The sequence below is a fragment of the Electrophorus electricus genome, chromosome 1 (genome assembly GCF_041902795.1).
Source record: "Electrophorus electricus isolate QZ-2024a chromosome 1, ASM4190279v1, whole genome shotgun sequence".
Classification (NCBI taxonomy): domain Eukaryota; kingdom Metazoa; phylum Chordata; class Actinopteri; order Gymnotiformes; family Gymnotidae; genus Electrophorus; species Electrophorus electricus.
Genome location: NC_137497.1, coordinates 25713766 through 25730547, shown reverse-complemented (window position 1 = coordinate 25730547; position 16782 = coordinate 25713766). Strand labels below are relative to the sequence as shown.

General features: G+C 44.3%; 1 protein-coding gene across 4 annotated transcripts in view; it reads left to right on the top strand.

Moving 5' to 3' along the window:
* Window positions 1-14029, top strand: part of unc5db (unc-5 netrin receptor Db) — a 115298-nt gene extending 101269 nt beyond the window's left edge. For all 4 annotated transcript variants that reach the window (XM_081713311.1, XM_035526293.2, XM_081713295.1 and 1 more), the window contains 5 exons: window positions 677-904; window positions 6649-6798; window positions 8256-8420; window positions 8740-8918; window positions 10132-14029. In XM_081713311.1, coding sequence (XP_081569437.1) covers window positions 677-904; window positions 6649-6798; window positions 8256-8420; window positions 8740-8918; window positions 10132-10315 — 906 coding nt within the window. In that variant the 3' untranslated portion in view covers window positions 10316-14029. The remainder of the gene's footprint in view (window positions 1-676; window positions 905-6648; window positions 6799-8255; window positions 8421-8739; window positions 8919-10131) is intronic.
* The last annotated feature ends 2753 nt before the right edge of the window (window positions 14030-16782 follow it).

Here is a 16782-nt window from a genome sequence, read left to right as displayed (position 1 = left end):
GCACGTGGGCGAGTCTTCCGTGCAGAGGGAGGAACGGACGGCCTGGTCCATACAAACACTCCTCCTGCGAGGCCTGGTCAAGGGCGTACAGCACAGAGCAGACGTGCACTGTCAGCACATGTTCAGATGCAGATCTCGCGCGTTAGAATTAACACTAATACTAAAGATACAAAAATAATCATTTTACATAAGCAGCATTGGCTCCAGTGTTTTCTTGAATAGCTCTCGATGAGCATATTCAATGGGCAGGCGAACAGCAGGGCTAAATAACAGGCTTTAGTGCAGGCGGTCAAGCATGTCACTGTCTGGCCTACAGAACCCCAATAACTCTGGAATGAAGATTGCATCGCAGTTTGTAAGAACACTTCAGATGCTCTAAGAGTTCATCCACCCCGCATCACGCAGCAGGTGTCTAGCTGATAATGGCTCTGTGCTCTCTTTTCTGCTAACCTAGCCACTATTTTCCTGTCTCTTCTTGTCTGTTGTTAATGATAGCTGAGGTAATTTGAACGCCTGTACATATACTACAAACACAGAAATAGCAGAGATAACCGATAATGGAGTTAACTGACCAGAGACCTAACTGGGACTTTTATGATTTGTGTGAGCACGGTTTGTTAAATCTTTATACCTGCATGTAGACTCTGCTAAACTTGCACTAAACCTTTCTCCCCAGGAAGTGATGTCAGCAGAGGATGAGTCCACTTCCTGCTACTGCCTCCTGGACCCACGGAGCTGCCACTTGCTGCTGGACGAGCCAGGCTCCTACGCCCTGGTTGGGGAGCCGCTGAGCGAGGAAGCCGGCAAGAGGCTGAGAGTGGCAGCCTTCGGCAGCCTGGAGGCCACGCCCACCAGCTACAGCCTGCGTGTGTACTGTGTGGATGACACCCCCCATGCCTTTCAGGTCAGCATCACCCACCCAGCGCCACAGACAAGTAACACACCATACACATGCAAAGGTTTCCACCTGGCATATGCAGATCGGTTTTGATTCAGCATCAACCCAGGAGAAATCTGCATTGCTGGAATACATCCGATCTCATTTACATTTACATCATTTGGTAGTCGGTCTTATCCAGAACAACTTGGATATATCACATGACAGAATGACAGAATGGCAGTATGTGTGCTCCCTGGGAAAAAAAAATCCATGGTCTTGGTGTTGCTCTACTAATGTCACTTAGGCATATTGTCATACTACCGACAAGGAGACAAGCACATGTACAAAATCCACATGCAGAGAAGGAAGAGTTTTCTGATATAGAATGCTTATGGTGGAAGTGTTTGGCATAATGGCACAACCAATCTTTTGGCTGCACTGCAGACGTTTATGCTGAAGGAGAGAGCCTCCATTATCCATGGAAACCTCGCTGAGGATGACTGACTTAATAACTTTTCATTTTAATGGGCTCATATTTAAAAATTGATATGAGACTCAGTGCCCAGAGCATTATTGAGAGTTGACACTGACCCTGTGCTCTGGGACTCTCCAGTGGGGGTGGGTTTGTCAGGTGACACATTCAGTCAGAAATGCTTTACCAAGCTGAGGACATACATGCTTGCTTAGAGCATAAGGACAGGATGTTTTCACCTCGGGATCCATCCATGATGGGATTTAAAGGACCAGTCCATAATTCTTTCCACAGTAAATGTATGCAAAATGACAGCAATTAGCATTATGCAAAGGTACAGATGACATCATACTAATGGAAGACTTTAATTTATTGTTAGCATTTTTAGTTGAGCTCCTCCTTTAAATGTGCATGTGATTTTCTTTTTAGCTCCTCACAGAGTCAAGGACATATTTTAATATCAGGAGTAAACAGAGTCCTTTCTGTTTGCTCAAGCACTGCAAAAGTGTTAAAGCTTTTCTCATCTCAAAGCCACCATCAAAATCTTACCTTCCTGCTCCTGTGATCCTCGTTACCAGAGAGGAAAGGAGGAAAAGGCTTCACTAGAGTAACAACCAAACAGGCAAATTCATAAAGAAATGCACAATTCAGAGGGAAAAGAGTGAGTAGGTTTGCTGTGGCAGCGAGTAACTAGGCTAACACACAGGGCAAGATAAATAATTCAAAAGTACATAGATAATTCTGTTTGGGTTAAAAGAAGGCAACCATTCTAAATGAACGGACTTGTTAACTGTGTTAACTGATAAGGGACTGACAAACTGTGGTACAAGAAAAGTAACACTAACCAAAACACAACAAGAAGATTCTGTGAAGAAGCCACATGGCCACATATTTTCTTGAGGTTCTTTAGATTTTTTTCTATTGTCACATGGCCATTTTTCACTGGTCTTCATGTAATGGTCAGAACCAGTCTGAGCAGGCAGTGCCCATCACCGTGGCAACGATGGGAGAGCAAAAAGTATTTTCTGCCATCTTGGGCACATTCCACTCTGGTCAAGCAAAGACATTCATGACCAGGAGACAGATGCACAGTCATTATCCACTAGACACCTGGTGAGTAATGTGTGGAGGATAATTGACACCCTCATAAGATCAGATGTTCTGAAACACATGCAGGTTTGTCAGATGTTGCAGAGTTTAAAGAAATATGCACAGGTTTTTCAGTCAAGAAAGAAGAGCAACATATAATCGACATATTTACCGATTCCTAACAACATACAGGAAAATTTGTTGACCTTTCGGTGAAACTCACTTTTTTGAATGTAAAATATGCTTTGGGGGGGATTCAAGAAGAATCCCTGACCACCAAATTCAAACACAACACAGCAGCAGATCATGATCTTTTTCAGCCAAACCATACTTGCTATTTTTATTCGATGAAACAATCAGAAGTAAAATTACCTCTGTGTCTTCCAGAAGGTATTTGAAGTGCATCGTCATTTACTTTCACAACAGATGCTAGAGCAGCTGACAGTCATAAATGGGTGTCAGTATAGTTTATGTTTGAGGGGATATATTCAATTTGATATTCCAAAAGTACATTCTGAATGTGGTAAGACAGCATTTAGCTATAGAGCTCCTTCAGTATGGAAAGTGTTACAGAAACATTTGAAATTAGGCTAATATCCTTATCTGATCTGTTAAGAGATCTGTTAAAGAATTTTATTACTATGCTTGTTGCTGTTTTCAATAGTTTAAAGTTGATTTCTATATTCCTACCATTTCCCTTTTATGTTATTGGTGTCAGTTTTCTGCCTTTATGGCCCCAGCTCACTTGTAAATGAGATTTCTATCTCACAGTGGCCTTTACCCTGGCTACATAAAGTTTCAAAAACAGATTTGAAGCTAAGATTGTTCATTTTAATTTGTTGCTACATGTAATTCTTGTTTAGTTTAGACAACTGTCTGCAAAAGGTAGAGCTGTGCAAGCTTGGCTTTCCCATAAACACTTCCAGGCCAGTGAAACAGGGAGCAGAGAGAGTCCCGTCAAATGGTCTGAAACAGTATGGATTAGCCAAACAACTACACAGCAGGGTGCCTACATTCAGCTTGTCAGAAAATTTCTATTTAAATTAAACCTTTTTGTCATTCATGAAGGTGAATTTGACTTTTTATTCACGCTTTCCATGTGACCTTAAATGGTGAAATGAACTGAGACCTGTAGTGGAATGGGACATTTGAATTAAAGGCCACTAAGGTGGAATGGGAATATTTGAATAAGACAACTACTGCACCATTTAAGGTGGAAGCCAACTACAGCTGCATGCAGAATGGGCAGCTAAAGAGCAGGCATAGTGGCACACTGGTAGTGCCCATAAAGATCACGCCCGTGCTCTTAAGTCTAGTTAATAATATTTTTTGCTTGCGTGAATCATGTTTTTTCATCCCTGTAGTTTGATTTTATGAGCACCAGAATGTTTCATTCTCATGTTAAAATAACTAACATTGCGAGTGTTGAGGATTCCTTCAGACTCGCCTGCGGTGGACTGTGTTATCTGAACTGTCGTCTTTTTCACTCCTCTCAAGCTTCCGTGCCTGTGATAACATCAGAATATATAAAAGTGTTCATAATCTAGATCCACCCTTTAATATCCATTATTGCAGTGTTGTTCTTTAGTCAACAAAACTGTTTATTATTATGTTAGTATTCCCTGGTTTGACGACTAATAAGATGTTACCATCGCTACAGGTAATGTGACCTTTTGTGCTGCCGATCTGACTCTTTCTATTGCAGAATAAAGTGTGTCCACCGCAAGTGGTGTGCAGATGTGTAAAAACGTACAGAGCAGTTTCACCTATGTCGTTCTATGCAGCAGCAGCACTCACCAAAACCCACATGCTTCCCACCTGACACCATGCAGACCTGTGTGTTGGAGGTTGTGGATGTTTGCTCCAGGCTCCAAAAACCTCACAACTAGATTTAGATTTGGAAAGGGAGTTAGTGGGTTTTCGAATAAGTATGAACAAGTACGATCAGCACCCAAAAATGCACGATTGCTAAGACTGCTCTCTGTGAGCAGGGTAAGATTGAGAATGCTCCAACAGACACCATACTGCAAATGAAACACTGGTTATTGGGATAGAGTCTTCATGTGATGTACACAGAGCATAGCACCACGTGAGAGGCAGTACACAGCACCGCAGTTCTTCAAACCAGTGAACTTATGCACATGGAAAGTACCAGATACATTCTGTATATTCTGAGTCAGGTGGAAGCCACATCATTCATTTCCTTCCTCATTCTTCATGGTGGTTAGTGTTGAACTGTAAATGAATCACTGGTTGTTGTGATAATAAGTCTTCATGTGATGTACAGAGAGCACAGCACCACGTGAGAAGCATTTCACAGCACCTCTGTTCTTCCGACCAGTGAACGTTTGCATATGGAATGTACCGGATACAGTAGATGTGTGTTGTGAGATAGACAGGAGTTGCACCACTCATTTCCTAACTCAGTCTTTATGGTGGGTAGTGGATGTGGTTAGTGTCGCATAAATCACTGGCGGCATGTTTGTTAGTTCTACTGGGCCTCAGCGCACTTTGAAGAACTTCTGCAGCCAGAGTGGGGCAACATGGAAGTGGGTGTGGTCAACAACACCATGGCATCTAAATGAAAGCGGGGCCTTTGACCTCAAGCCCTGTGTCAAACCTATGCTCCATGCAAATTTAAACCATCAATGGCTGCACATCTTTGCCACATGACAGGCTTCGTTTATAAAGCGTTTTTATACCCAAAATCAGATTCTAGTACTGTGGCTCGCCAGGACGCAAACAGCTGCTTTTCTGAAGGCATATCAGCAATACAAATCGTATGGTTCTATGTTGGGCAGATCCAGATTTTTTTTTTTTTTTTTTTTTTGCGAATAAGCAGAAATTGATGATTAAATTCCACCCCCATGTTTATGCTACCGTGGTTGGAGGCTGTATTGGTACATGGATCACTGCAAGAGGCAAAGCCAAATGGAGCATGCATAGACATGCAGAAGTGTCAGACTGCAGACTTGCAAGATCAGACTGGGCATCGCTGATGGCCTCAAAAACCCACCCCAAACCTCGCCTTAAACCCGGCCTCACTTCTTCTAGCCATGTCAGATGATTCTTGTTTTAGAGATACAGTTTTCAGATTGACATGACAGGGACATGTTATCACAGGAAGGAAGTTGACAGTGCAAATTGATTTAATTTTACCCTTAGAAGGCAGTGAATTAGTCAAACTTACTAATTTGTTCAGGACATATCTAGTCCTGCGTGTCTGAATGTTAAAATTGTAGTGTTTATGTCCTGAAACCAATTCTGTTTTATGTGGGTATACAAGAGAAGAGAAAGGCAAATCAGTTTTGTTTTCAGTAGCGAGCTAATGTAGCATTGTGCCATTAAAATTTGCACTTTTCTATTTGTATTTTCAAATAGCTGTGAATATTACTGTTTCTCATTCACAGTGCCTCACTTGCTTTTTCTCTCCCTCTTCACCTTTTATCTCTCTCTCTCTCTCACACACACACACACACACACACACACACACACACACACAAACACACACTCTCTCGTCAGAATCAATCAGCGCAGTCCTGCATGAGTGCTCAGACTGCTGTCTGTGAGCAGTGTGAGATTGAGAAGGCTCGAACAGACACCGTACACATGCGCGCCTGGCCCGTGCACTCACTCAGCCTGCATATTGAACAGCCCACTGAAACACAAAGCACTTATGACGGATGAACAGCACCATGACTGAAATCAAAGGAGCCCTTAATCAATTTAAATTCAATTTTCCTTTCTAAGCATGACGCCTGCTCTGTTTGTTTAAATCTCCCCCCACCCTTTTATTTTGTGTAGCCATTCTTCATGCTCAAAGTGAACAGCTCCAGAACTCCCTCAGAGAATGGTACCTTCTGAAAAGAGCACAAACTAATGGTCTTTTTCCCCCTTCCAAAATCCTCTTGTAAAATCTCAATAACATGCAGTACTGTTGATGCAGTTGAAGAGAATAAGGCTCAAAGCTGGTGCATTTACTGGAAGGGAAATGAAGACGGAACTTGGATTACAGTTGCAGTTGTGTTTATTGAGGCTGCAGGTCCATGCAGGAGCCATCAGAAGTGGAGGAGTAGGGGTATTACAGCCCGTACATTCAACACTGACCTCACAACCAGCCATCCCAGGGTCCAGACCAGCAGCAGACCGGTGTGGAGCTGCTGGCCTAAAGTACCCTGCCCTAATGGGCCTCTCATCTCGGCCGCAGGGTGTCGTGATGGCAGAATCCAGCAGGGGAGGGCTGCTCTTGGAGGAACCCCAGACCCTACTGTTCAAGGGCAATGCCTACAGTCTGCAAGTCTCCATCCAAGACCTGCCCCAGGTGCTGTGGAACATCAAACCCTTTACAACTTGTCAGGTAAGTTTGTGTGTCTGTTCCTTTACTGAAAGAAGTCGTGGTGTATCTCGAGGAAAGTATTTCATGTCTAAAAATGTTTTGCTGCATTAACATGCATCTTAATTATACAGTTGAAGAAAAGCTTCCCACAGTGCCACAGATGGATGCAAACTGCAGCTCTGTGTTTTTTCCAAACCCTCATCCTAGTGTTTTCTAGGCTCCACCTACAGCTCTCCAAGCCATGCCCCTGTGTTCTTCCTGATCTCACTGAAAGCACTCAAGCTTGATATACAGGATATGAGTTGAAACAGTATCAAAGAATTACTCTGTTGGATTTGGTCCCTCCTTCCCACCACCAATAATTCTTGTTTCCTTCTTTGATGGTCTTATTCTGGTATGAATCCTCAAAGATTAGAAACCACTAAACTGGAGCACTGCTGAATTATAGTCAGCCTTCCTGTTTTAGGGGAAGCAAGGAGACCATTTTAGCAGTATGTCAGTCATCCTATTGTACTAACCACAGAGGGGTGTTGAGTGGGGCTTACTGCTATCACTCAGGCCCTCCATATCACATGACACATACCCATTGCACAGCAATGCTGTAAAATTGTACCGGATCCAGGCATTACTGTAGAAGCCGAGGTGGTTGGCATCATCATTTCCATTAGCTGACTCCTGGCCCTCGGCCCTCGCCCCGGTGGATCAGCGCAGGGCACGGGGTGAGCTCCTCCGCAGTCTCATCAGGCACCGCTTCTATCCCTTTCCCATAAACGGCGACCCCTCACAGGTCGCTGTGCTGGACACGGTGGGGGGGGGGGCAGGTCAAGGACACGCCTGCTCCTGTGCCTCTTTGCCAGATTTAATTATCCACCAAAGGCAGTCCTCCTCTCGTCCCCAGCTAGTTAGCTGTTAGCCCAGGAGCAGCTCCCTAGTGTGTGGAATTAACAGGGATTTGGGTCAGATTCTCTTTCACCCAAGGATCTCAAGGCAGATCTTCTAGCACCCTGGGGCTTTTATCATATTGTTAATAGTACAGACTTTGTGTGTGTGTGTGGGGGGGGGGGGGTCCCTTTTTTCTTTCTTCTTTTTTCCATTTTTTGCTGAGTCAGCAGTAGAGGCAGATATAGCGACTTATCTAATCACAAGTATCGGTTTATTTGTCTCTCCCCTCTTTAAAGGCTGTCTTCTCTCTGTTCATTCCCTTCTCTCTGTTTCTCCCCCGTGTCTCTGTTTCTCCCCATGTCTCTTTCCTCTCCTCTTTATCCGCCTCCTTCCTCCCATACCCTGATTTCTCCTCTTTCTCTATTCTTCTTTCTGTCTCCCTCCCCTCTCTCTCTCTCCCTCGTCCCATCTCTACCTCCCCCCTCTCCTCATATTCCCTCTCTTTTCTTCTCTCTCCCGCCCCTCTCTTCCATGTCTCCTCTCTCTTCCTCTGTCTCTTCCATGCTGCCTACTTCTCCCCTCTCTCCACCCTATAGGAGTTCTCTTTCTCCCAGGTGTGGGGCAGTAACCAGCAGCCCTTGCACTGTGCCTTCACTCTGGAGAGATTCAACACTGCCACCACGCAGCTGTCCTGTAAGATCAGTGTGCGCCAGGTCAAAGGTCATGAGCAGATCCTGCAAATCTACACCTCTGTGGCAGAGGTCAGATCCGTGCCACGCGTTTACATACCTCTTTGTGTATCAGACAGGGTAGCTCCCTGACCTTGAAGTCTGACCTCTGCAGATGGCTGAAATCTTTGTTTGAAAGTTATTCTGACATTCTCCCTGTTCTCTTTATGGATAGATATTCAGAAAATGATAGTCATGTTATACTTTATATTATGATGGACAGTAATTGTTATGTGCAAATAAATACATTTAATGAATAACACTGACTGTGTTCAAATGAACTATGTTACATGATTTTGCCTTGCTGAAGCACTTTTCTTGTTCTTTTTTTCCCCTCTTCTGGGCTCTTTAGCGGGAAACGGGGGCGGTTCCCTTTTTTATGCAGACAGATTGCACGGTCACCTGCCAGACGGGCGCCAAAGCCTTCAAAATCCCTCTGTCCATTCGGCAGCGGATCTGCGCCACGTTTGACACTGCCAACGCCAAGGGCAAGGACTGGCAGCTCCTCGCTCAGAAACTCTGCATTGAGAGGTGAATGCCCTCAAGAGACAGGGGCCAGAAACTTCTGGTGGGCCATGCTCACTTCGTTAAACTTGCTGCCCTGTCTGCGCCAGCTGTCATAAAGCTGCAGTATAAGACGGTCCCGTGCGGCTGGCGCCCCTCCACTAAAAACGCTCCCTCAGTGCTCATTGTTCAGCTCAAGTTATTCACATTGGCAAAGTATAATTTTTAACTAACTAAAGACACTATTGGGAATTTGAGAAAGGTGGCTTTGGTTCTGCCTCTGTTCGGTCAGTTAGCGCTTATGGGACGTGAACCATTACATACACATAATCAAATTGCTGTTCGGGCTATACAGAATATTGTGCACTTTCTGCACACATGCTAAGAATGTCATTTCAGAGAGGTAAGCATTTATAGTATTGTAATATTTAATTGTTGGGCTTTAAGGAAAGTTATTATTTTATTGATCTTAAATAATTTTCAGATAGATTAGGTCTTGAAGCAAATTACTGCTTATTATTTTGTAGCTTTGCCTACTGTGGTCAGAGACATCTATATTGTGTTGAAACACTGCCCTCAGTTGTTTTTACACATTATTGCAGCCTGCAGTCCTTCAGAAACTGCTGGAATCCTTTTATAGCCATAAATTCTTTATTATTATTATACAAACAAATGTGAATAGTGAACAGTGTTAATTTAAATTATCCTTTGAATTATACTGTACAAGGGCACTCTTCTTTTTCTCAGTAGCTCCTTACATGGTTAGACAGCAATCGCCTACTGCTCCTTAAACCTTACAATGAGCCCCGTTGTACTTGGCGCTCTCTTATCTGGGCCAGGGTGATGTTAGAGTGACACCAGAACCTGCCACCCTCCAAAGAAAATCAAAGGCAAATGGACAGGGTCAGAACAGGGGCCAACTCTGAGCAGCGATAAACATCTGGAGATCAAAAGGAAGAAGATAAAATGGACACAGTAAGTGGGGAGCACAGGAGATAACAGGGCGAAGGTCAAACCCCTCTACTCTGACCCTGCACACCCGTCCATTCTTCACCCTCTTCCCCCTTAATTGTCCAATCAGGGATAACTGCAGCTTGCAGGGCAGTTCTGAGTCCTGCACAGAGGGCCTCAAGCCACAGTACTCTCACTGAAACATTCATACTCTAAATAAACTCCACCCTAGTTCTAGCACCTCCCCTTCTGACCCCCCCCCCTCCCCCTCCCTCTGCCATGTCTGCAGGAACCTGTCGTTCTTCGCCAAGCAGCGCAGCCCGTCCGGGGTCATCCTCAGCCTGTGGGAGGCCCGGCACCAGGCCAGCGGCGACCTTGACTCGCTGGCCAGCGCCTTGGAGGAGATCGGTAAGATCCACTCCAAACCCCCGGCCCAGAGCCCCGACGTGGCCGAGCCAAACTTCGACCAGTGAGGGCGGATGCACCGGTGTCCCACCCACCCACCTCCACCGCCGTGGCGCAGACCCCGATCCCTGCGCCTGCCCACCAGCAGTGATCAACTTGTGTGTTCCACTCGTGCCCAGCTGAACAGCAAGAGAGACCTGCAGTCAAGCAAAACGCGTGCGAGTGTCATCCATTCTCGACAGCACTTGGCCATGCTGTAACACAACGAGGAAAACCACAAAAGGGTGGTTGAGAAAAAGGCACAAAGCTACCGTAAGGGGGCCAGTTCTGCCTCGGCCTACCCTGCATATCTTCAAAGATAGCACCTAGGAGTGTGTGGGCAGGCCCCATTGGGGAGATCTTTTCTCACCCACCTTCCCTTTCAGTTTCAATGTCAGTCAACTTCCTCCCTGTTCCCGGCAGTGCCATGTGTGAATCCAGCAGAGCTGTGTGTGTGAATCCTGCAGTGCCGTGTGTGAACCCAGCATTCGGCAGCAAAAACTCTATTCACGCTTCCATGTGGTACCACTGACATACTTTGTGGTTCGTTTGCACTATAAAGCTTTAGAGCAGGAAGGTCAATTATGCACTGCTTGTCAAAAAAGGCAACCATCATCCATCCGCAGGGAGCAAGGCCCTCTCCTCTGCACACTGTGTACTGCGAGATCCTCTTTACATTGTTTCCTTTTGGGTTTTTGCCAAATGTTTTCCCAATTGGAAGCCATTACAAACACCATACTGGGGAGGGATATTAATGAAATATATATATTTTTGATGTTGTCTTGAGATTCAAAAGTTGAGAGGGGAAAATATCAACTCTGGCATACTCTGGGCTGCCAGCTCAAGACAGTAGTCAAGACAACTGCACAAATGTGTTCCTCTTAGATAACAGCAGTGGTTGCCTGTGAATGACACACAGGTCTGCTGAGTCAGTGTACAACAAGCCACTCGACAGCAAGCCCAGTAACATCCCCCTTTAAAGAAAAATGTCCAAATGTCCCCTTTAAGCTATCTTATGAAGCCCCACATGTCCCTGTGTTAAAGTATGTGAAGCCTCTGCCAATCCGATAAAGGCATGAGGCAGCAGAAGAGTCCGTGTGAAGGAAAAAGAGGCACATAGGTAGAGAGCAGCTGTTTAAGCAAACAGCTCAGCTTCTGTTCTTCCCGCATGCTTCCTCCTGGAACGTTCCAGAAAAGCCAAGCTCCCGGAGAAACCCTGGCAAGGATTAAACCCCTTGTAAGCCCGGACTGGTGAGACGCGCCGACCATCCACGACAGGGGAAAGAGGCACACGGAAAAGCTCCACCCCCAGCCTGGAGGGAGTCGGTGGAGAGAAGCTGTGACTTCATATCCTAAATCATCTATTTCATTAATCCGCCTCCTCCACAGGGCTCGCCTGCTGCCCACCGACCTTGTTTTTGGGCAGCTACCGCTCAGCTAAAGAACAGCCGTGTGCCACCAGAGACACGGCCATTACCAGTGAAGGATGAGTCAGAGTTACTCAACATTTTAAATGTCCATGGGTGAGAAATGTGGACTTTAAAACCAGCATACAAGTGTAATTTCAATTAACTCTTAAAGGAATAATTCTTCCCCACTCCAAAAAAAGCTAACAGGTCTAACGGCAACTAAACATTTAAAGTTAATAGGCAGTTAGTATGTTACACTAAGGAATTGCCAGAATGAGTGCTGTTCTTTCTAGCTTTCCCTAGTGATTAATGATGCTGACATTTTGGGGCGAGGTTCCTGGAATCGGCCCTCCATGGTTGTCCAGCGGCATCCTGCATGGTGGCAGGTGCCGTGGAGATGTTCTCGCCGGGCTACTAAAGCAGAGCTGCACCCTGCTACAGCAGCTCTGGGTGCCACCGCACGTTCCCTACACTCCCTACTCTTGGCCACCCCGCCTCAGCTCCCGCAAGCACTCGTAAAACTACCTGACAAGATGAATCCGGAGTGCTAAGGGCAGAGAAAAAACAGCCTCTGCACACTGGATATCTGCAAGTTTCCCGGAGCTGTACAGCTAGCATTCCTCATTGCCATGCAGCCCAGAGATCTATTTTCTGCCATTCACCTTATTACTTCATTTCTCAGAAAATGTTCCACTTTTCAGAGGTGTAAAACAGCGACCCTCTGTTATGACTGTAAATCACCCAGAATAGTTGATAACATGAAATATATAGCAGCCTGTTGGCCTCAAGCATTTGACTGTTGGCAGGAACAGTGCGAGTGATTGGCCAAGAGACCAGTATTAATATACCGCCCGACGGGGCATCTTTCAATGCCAGAGCCATTCCTGTGCATTTTAATGGGTGGTTGAGATACAACTGACTGACACCTGAATTAGCCAATGGAAATACTTCTCCCTGAAATGTTTATTGACTGATGTCTTTAGTGTCAAAGCGAAATGCTGCTTGTGATCTTGCAGGTAAATCAGGCGAGCAGCAAATGGGGCATCCAGTGCTTAGTGCGCTGACTGGATTAACGTAGGACGGTGACAGGCAGAATAATGTCCTACCAAGATGTTATCCCTTCCTAATCTCACCCATCATCCATTCAAAGACATCAAACCGCTTTGATTTACAGGTATTTTTATTGGGCCTGCCAACAGTTGCATCTTAAAACGGCTACACCTTTGACATGATAAACTGTTCGGTTTTTCATCTGAGTTTGTTTGTTGTATAAACAAGCTGTGATAAGTATTCATATTCAAGAGGTTCTATAACATTATTATACAGTATATATCACAGGCTATGTGTATGTCAGAACTAATATGATTTACCAAAATATCTCTTTCTATTATTTGTATCAATCCCTATCCAGGTTAATGAAATATAAAACATTTCTGTCTCTTTGTCATATTCTCATAACCTTACTTTAGAAATGTCATCTGTGAGGCTTAAATGAAATCTGTGTTGGCTTTTGGTCAGGTGTTATATCCACTGTGTGGGAGAGGAAAGATCAGGGAAAAGGTCATTGCCAAAATTGGTAATGATTACACTGGTGAAAAATAACTTATTTCTGTTTTTTTTCTGACCATATTTATGGGTAATATTTGTATTAGTATTAAGGGGCATGTGACTATTGTTTCACATGTTACAAAATTTTCTTCCTATGAATGTAAACAGTCATAATAATGCTATTTTAAATATTTTTAGTTTTCTTTTTAAAAAAGCCAATGCATATTTTTTTATTCACCAGATTACTCTGCATGATAGCAGGTCTAGGATCAGTTTGCTTGCTTTTCATATCCTAATAAATATGTGTAAGATTGAAGGTAGACTGATCCTAAACCATGGATCTCTGAATTTCTGAATACTCTACAGGCCATGAGCAGGTATTCATAAGGCATCACGTAACAGGATCCACAAACCATTAAAGAATCTGACCTCAGATCAGCATTGCTAATTCTGAGGCAATTCATGCATCCCAGCTGCTGTTCTTTTGTTATATGATTCATGTGTTCCATGCTATGATTGTGCCTTGTATAACTACTGTAAATGGTGAATGTTGTACAGTTCAGATGGGGCTGAATCATCCAGACAAGATTTTCATTATGAGACTAACGCATTGCATCAAGGAGTCTAAGGCAAGAGCTTTTCTAGTGAGAAACATCCTGTTTGGTATTGCCAGGCCAGCGTTGTGGTATACTGTGTCAAAATTCTGGACATTTTGGATGTTTTCTGTACAGTAGACTTGCTGATATATATGCAGTCTTTTGGAAATAAATGTACAGTTGAGCATCAGTGACTTTCTCCATTCTTCTAAAACTAGCAATGCCTGTATGTTTGGGAGCAGCCAGTCTGCAGTTTGACATCTGTATGGCTGTGTCTGACAACAGTTAACCAGACAGAAGCAAATAATGAAAAACATCTTAAATCGCATGCAGTGTTTTTCACAAGTGGAGCTTTCAAAGAGAATGGTGAAAGAATTACACAAGGAGTTGTGCTCCTCTCTGATCTAGGAAGGCCAGAATCCAGCACAGTTCATTGATTTCTCTGCTCTATGACACGTGATTCAACTCCTCAGTTAATTAGCAGCTTTAGTAGGGGGTGTGAGATAAGAACTCACCTCACTGTGCTGGAGTTCAGGCCTCCTGGACCAGGACTGGACAGCCATGAACTACAGTCTGCATGTCCCTTGTGCATTTGCGCTCATTTACCAGCAGGTGGCAGTGCATTGACAAATCTTTGACAAATCTGAGTTTTTGGTTCTATCTTTTGCCTTCCCACCTTTTCCCTTCTGCGCGTTATTTTACTTTTCAGTATGTAATATGACAGGGGGTTAACGTCCCCTGCACACTTAAAAACCACCCATTCCTGCTGCTGTTCATATTTGAGACCTGCTTTTACAGATAGGACTTGGTCTCTTTTTTTTTTTGCTACACAGGGCTTATTCCCACTGAAACCTCCCTGAGAATTATGACTTCTCAGCTTCCTTTAGTACCACCAAGCGCTGCATGGAAATGCTAATAGAATGGAGATTGAACGATTCGAAGTCAGGGACACAGTTTAGACGACTTAAGGGGCTTGATTCCAACCTGCTTCAATGTGGTGCAGCAGTACATCAGGACACGGTTCTCGCGTTCGTTCTTTTCACCTTATACATTACCCACTTCAAGTGCCATAAACCTTCCTATCACCTTCAGAAATTCTCAGATGGCTCCCCAGTTGCTGCTCTCATTATCGGACACAATGACAGACTGAGGAAGGCAGACTGATGAATGGAAGTCCTCCAGCGATGATAAGTGTTTTGCAGACCTAACATTGACAAAACCCGAGACCTTCACAAGGCCGCCCACAGCTCCTGTTAATGTTCAGAGTATACACGTGAACGCGACGACCTCCTTTGCGCATACAGTGATGAAAACATCTGACCTGAGCAACTTTCGCGGGGGGGGGGGGGGGGGGTCGTTCTCCATCTCAAAGGAGTCATGTGACGGATGCATATGGCCAGGCGTTGAAACGAAAGCTTCTTCAGGCTTTACAAATTCAGCTGCAGGGGCGGAGGGACAGAACGCAGAGGACGCCGCCTTTTGGGAGATGCTGGGTGCGGCCATATGCTCAGCGTAGCCTTCACACATGGGCCCAACATTCTCCAACAAACAGCAACATTCCAGTGCCATATGCGGTAAGGGGTTATTACGGCTTTGTTTACACCTGGACCTGTGTCCTTTCTGCTGGCATGTGGACATGTTCGACATCATGTGAATACAACAGCGCTTAATCAACGGAACTTTGGAGGAATGAACACTTGCAAATCACTTAGGAAGATTAATTGTTCATAAGCACATATTCCTTTAAGATATATTTCAATTAGCTTTTCATTTTTACATGTTCTTATAAAGAGTGCGTAGGTAGTCTAATACTGCCACGTGATCCTTAAAGTGGACCTTTGTCGTGTTTTATAAGTAGAAATAATAAAGACGTATGGGTATTTTAAGTCAAGCATCGTAGTAGTTTAGGAATTAGTGTATTAAGGGTATTCTAAACTAGAAAACGAAGTAGAAAAGTATTATTAAACAATAATATGCGCTTGTGCGTGTAGCCTTTGACTGTTTCTCAATCACTTGGCCAAGATGTGACTTTGTTTCTGCAAAGGTTACATGTGTCTTCTTTAAGGGCAATAATTTTTGATGTTTGCCGAAATTTCCGACGCAAGTCCACACGTGCTGTTATCTAACACCCCTCCCTTTACTAGCTGCCCTTATCGGAGGAAACACTGGTGACTTAAACTAAAGGGGGGAAGGGAGGAGTGTTTGAGCTAGGCGTATCATCACCATGAAATCTGGGCTTCGTATATGCACTAAAGGCTGTGGATTCATCTAAAATAACGTTGTCAAAAGAACACTTTGCCCTACGTAAATTGACTTTTTTCAAATCTGTTCAAACCTACAGCAATCACACCACGTCAACCCAAACATCTTGTACTCAGTATTGGCGAAGGGACTTTCATTCATAACTTTTGTCATTTGATACTGCACTCAGGAAGTTCATGAGTCACTCTACCACAGTTAGTGTAACTACTGCATGACAGGAAATTTGCAGTTATAATGCTTTGTTTGCTTTTACTGCCATGTCATTAGATATGTGCCAGTATTACAGTGTCCTTGTCACTCAATAATTATTCAGTGGCCGTATTAGACACGAATTATTAATTATGCACTTGTGGTTAATTAGTGCGTAAAATATCCTTTTGCATAAAAGAGGCGAGCAGTTATACCGACAGGACCATTTCGCAGTGTACATTATCATCTTATTCTATTATTTCACCTGCCTCGCATTTGGTCACCTAACAACTAGTGTTTCGTTGTACAGTCTTTTCTAAGTTCAAAGTGTCTACAAAGTTTGATCAGCGGTAACTTCAACCGCTTTCCACCGGGCTCTAATTCTAGCGCACGGCAGTGAAATTCCCCTTGTCCTTGGTAAATGAGTTACTTAATCGTCACTGCCCTTCTTGCTGTGTAATGACAGGGCCCGCAGACAGGCAAGCCACATTC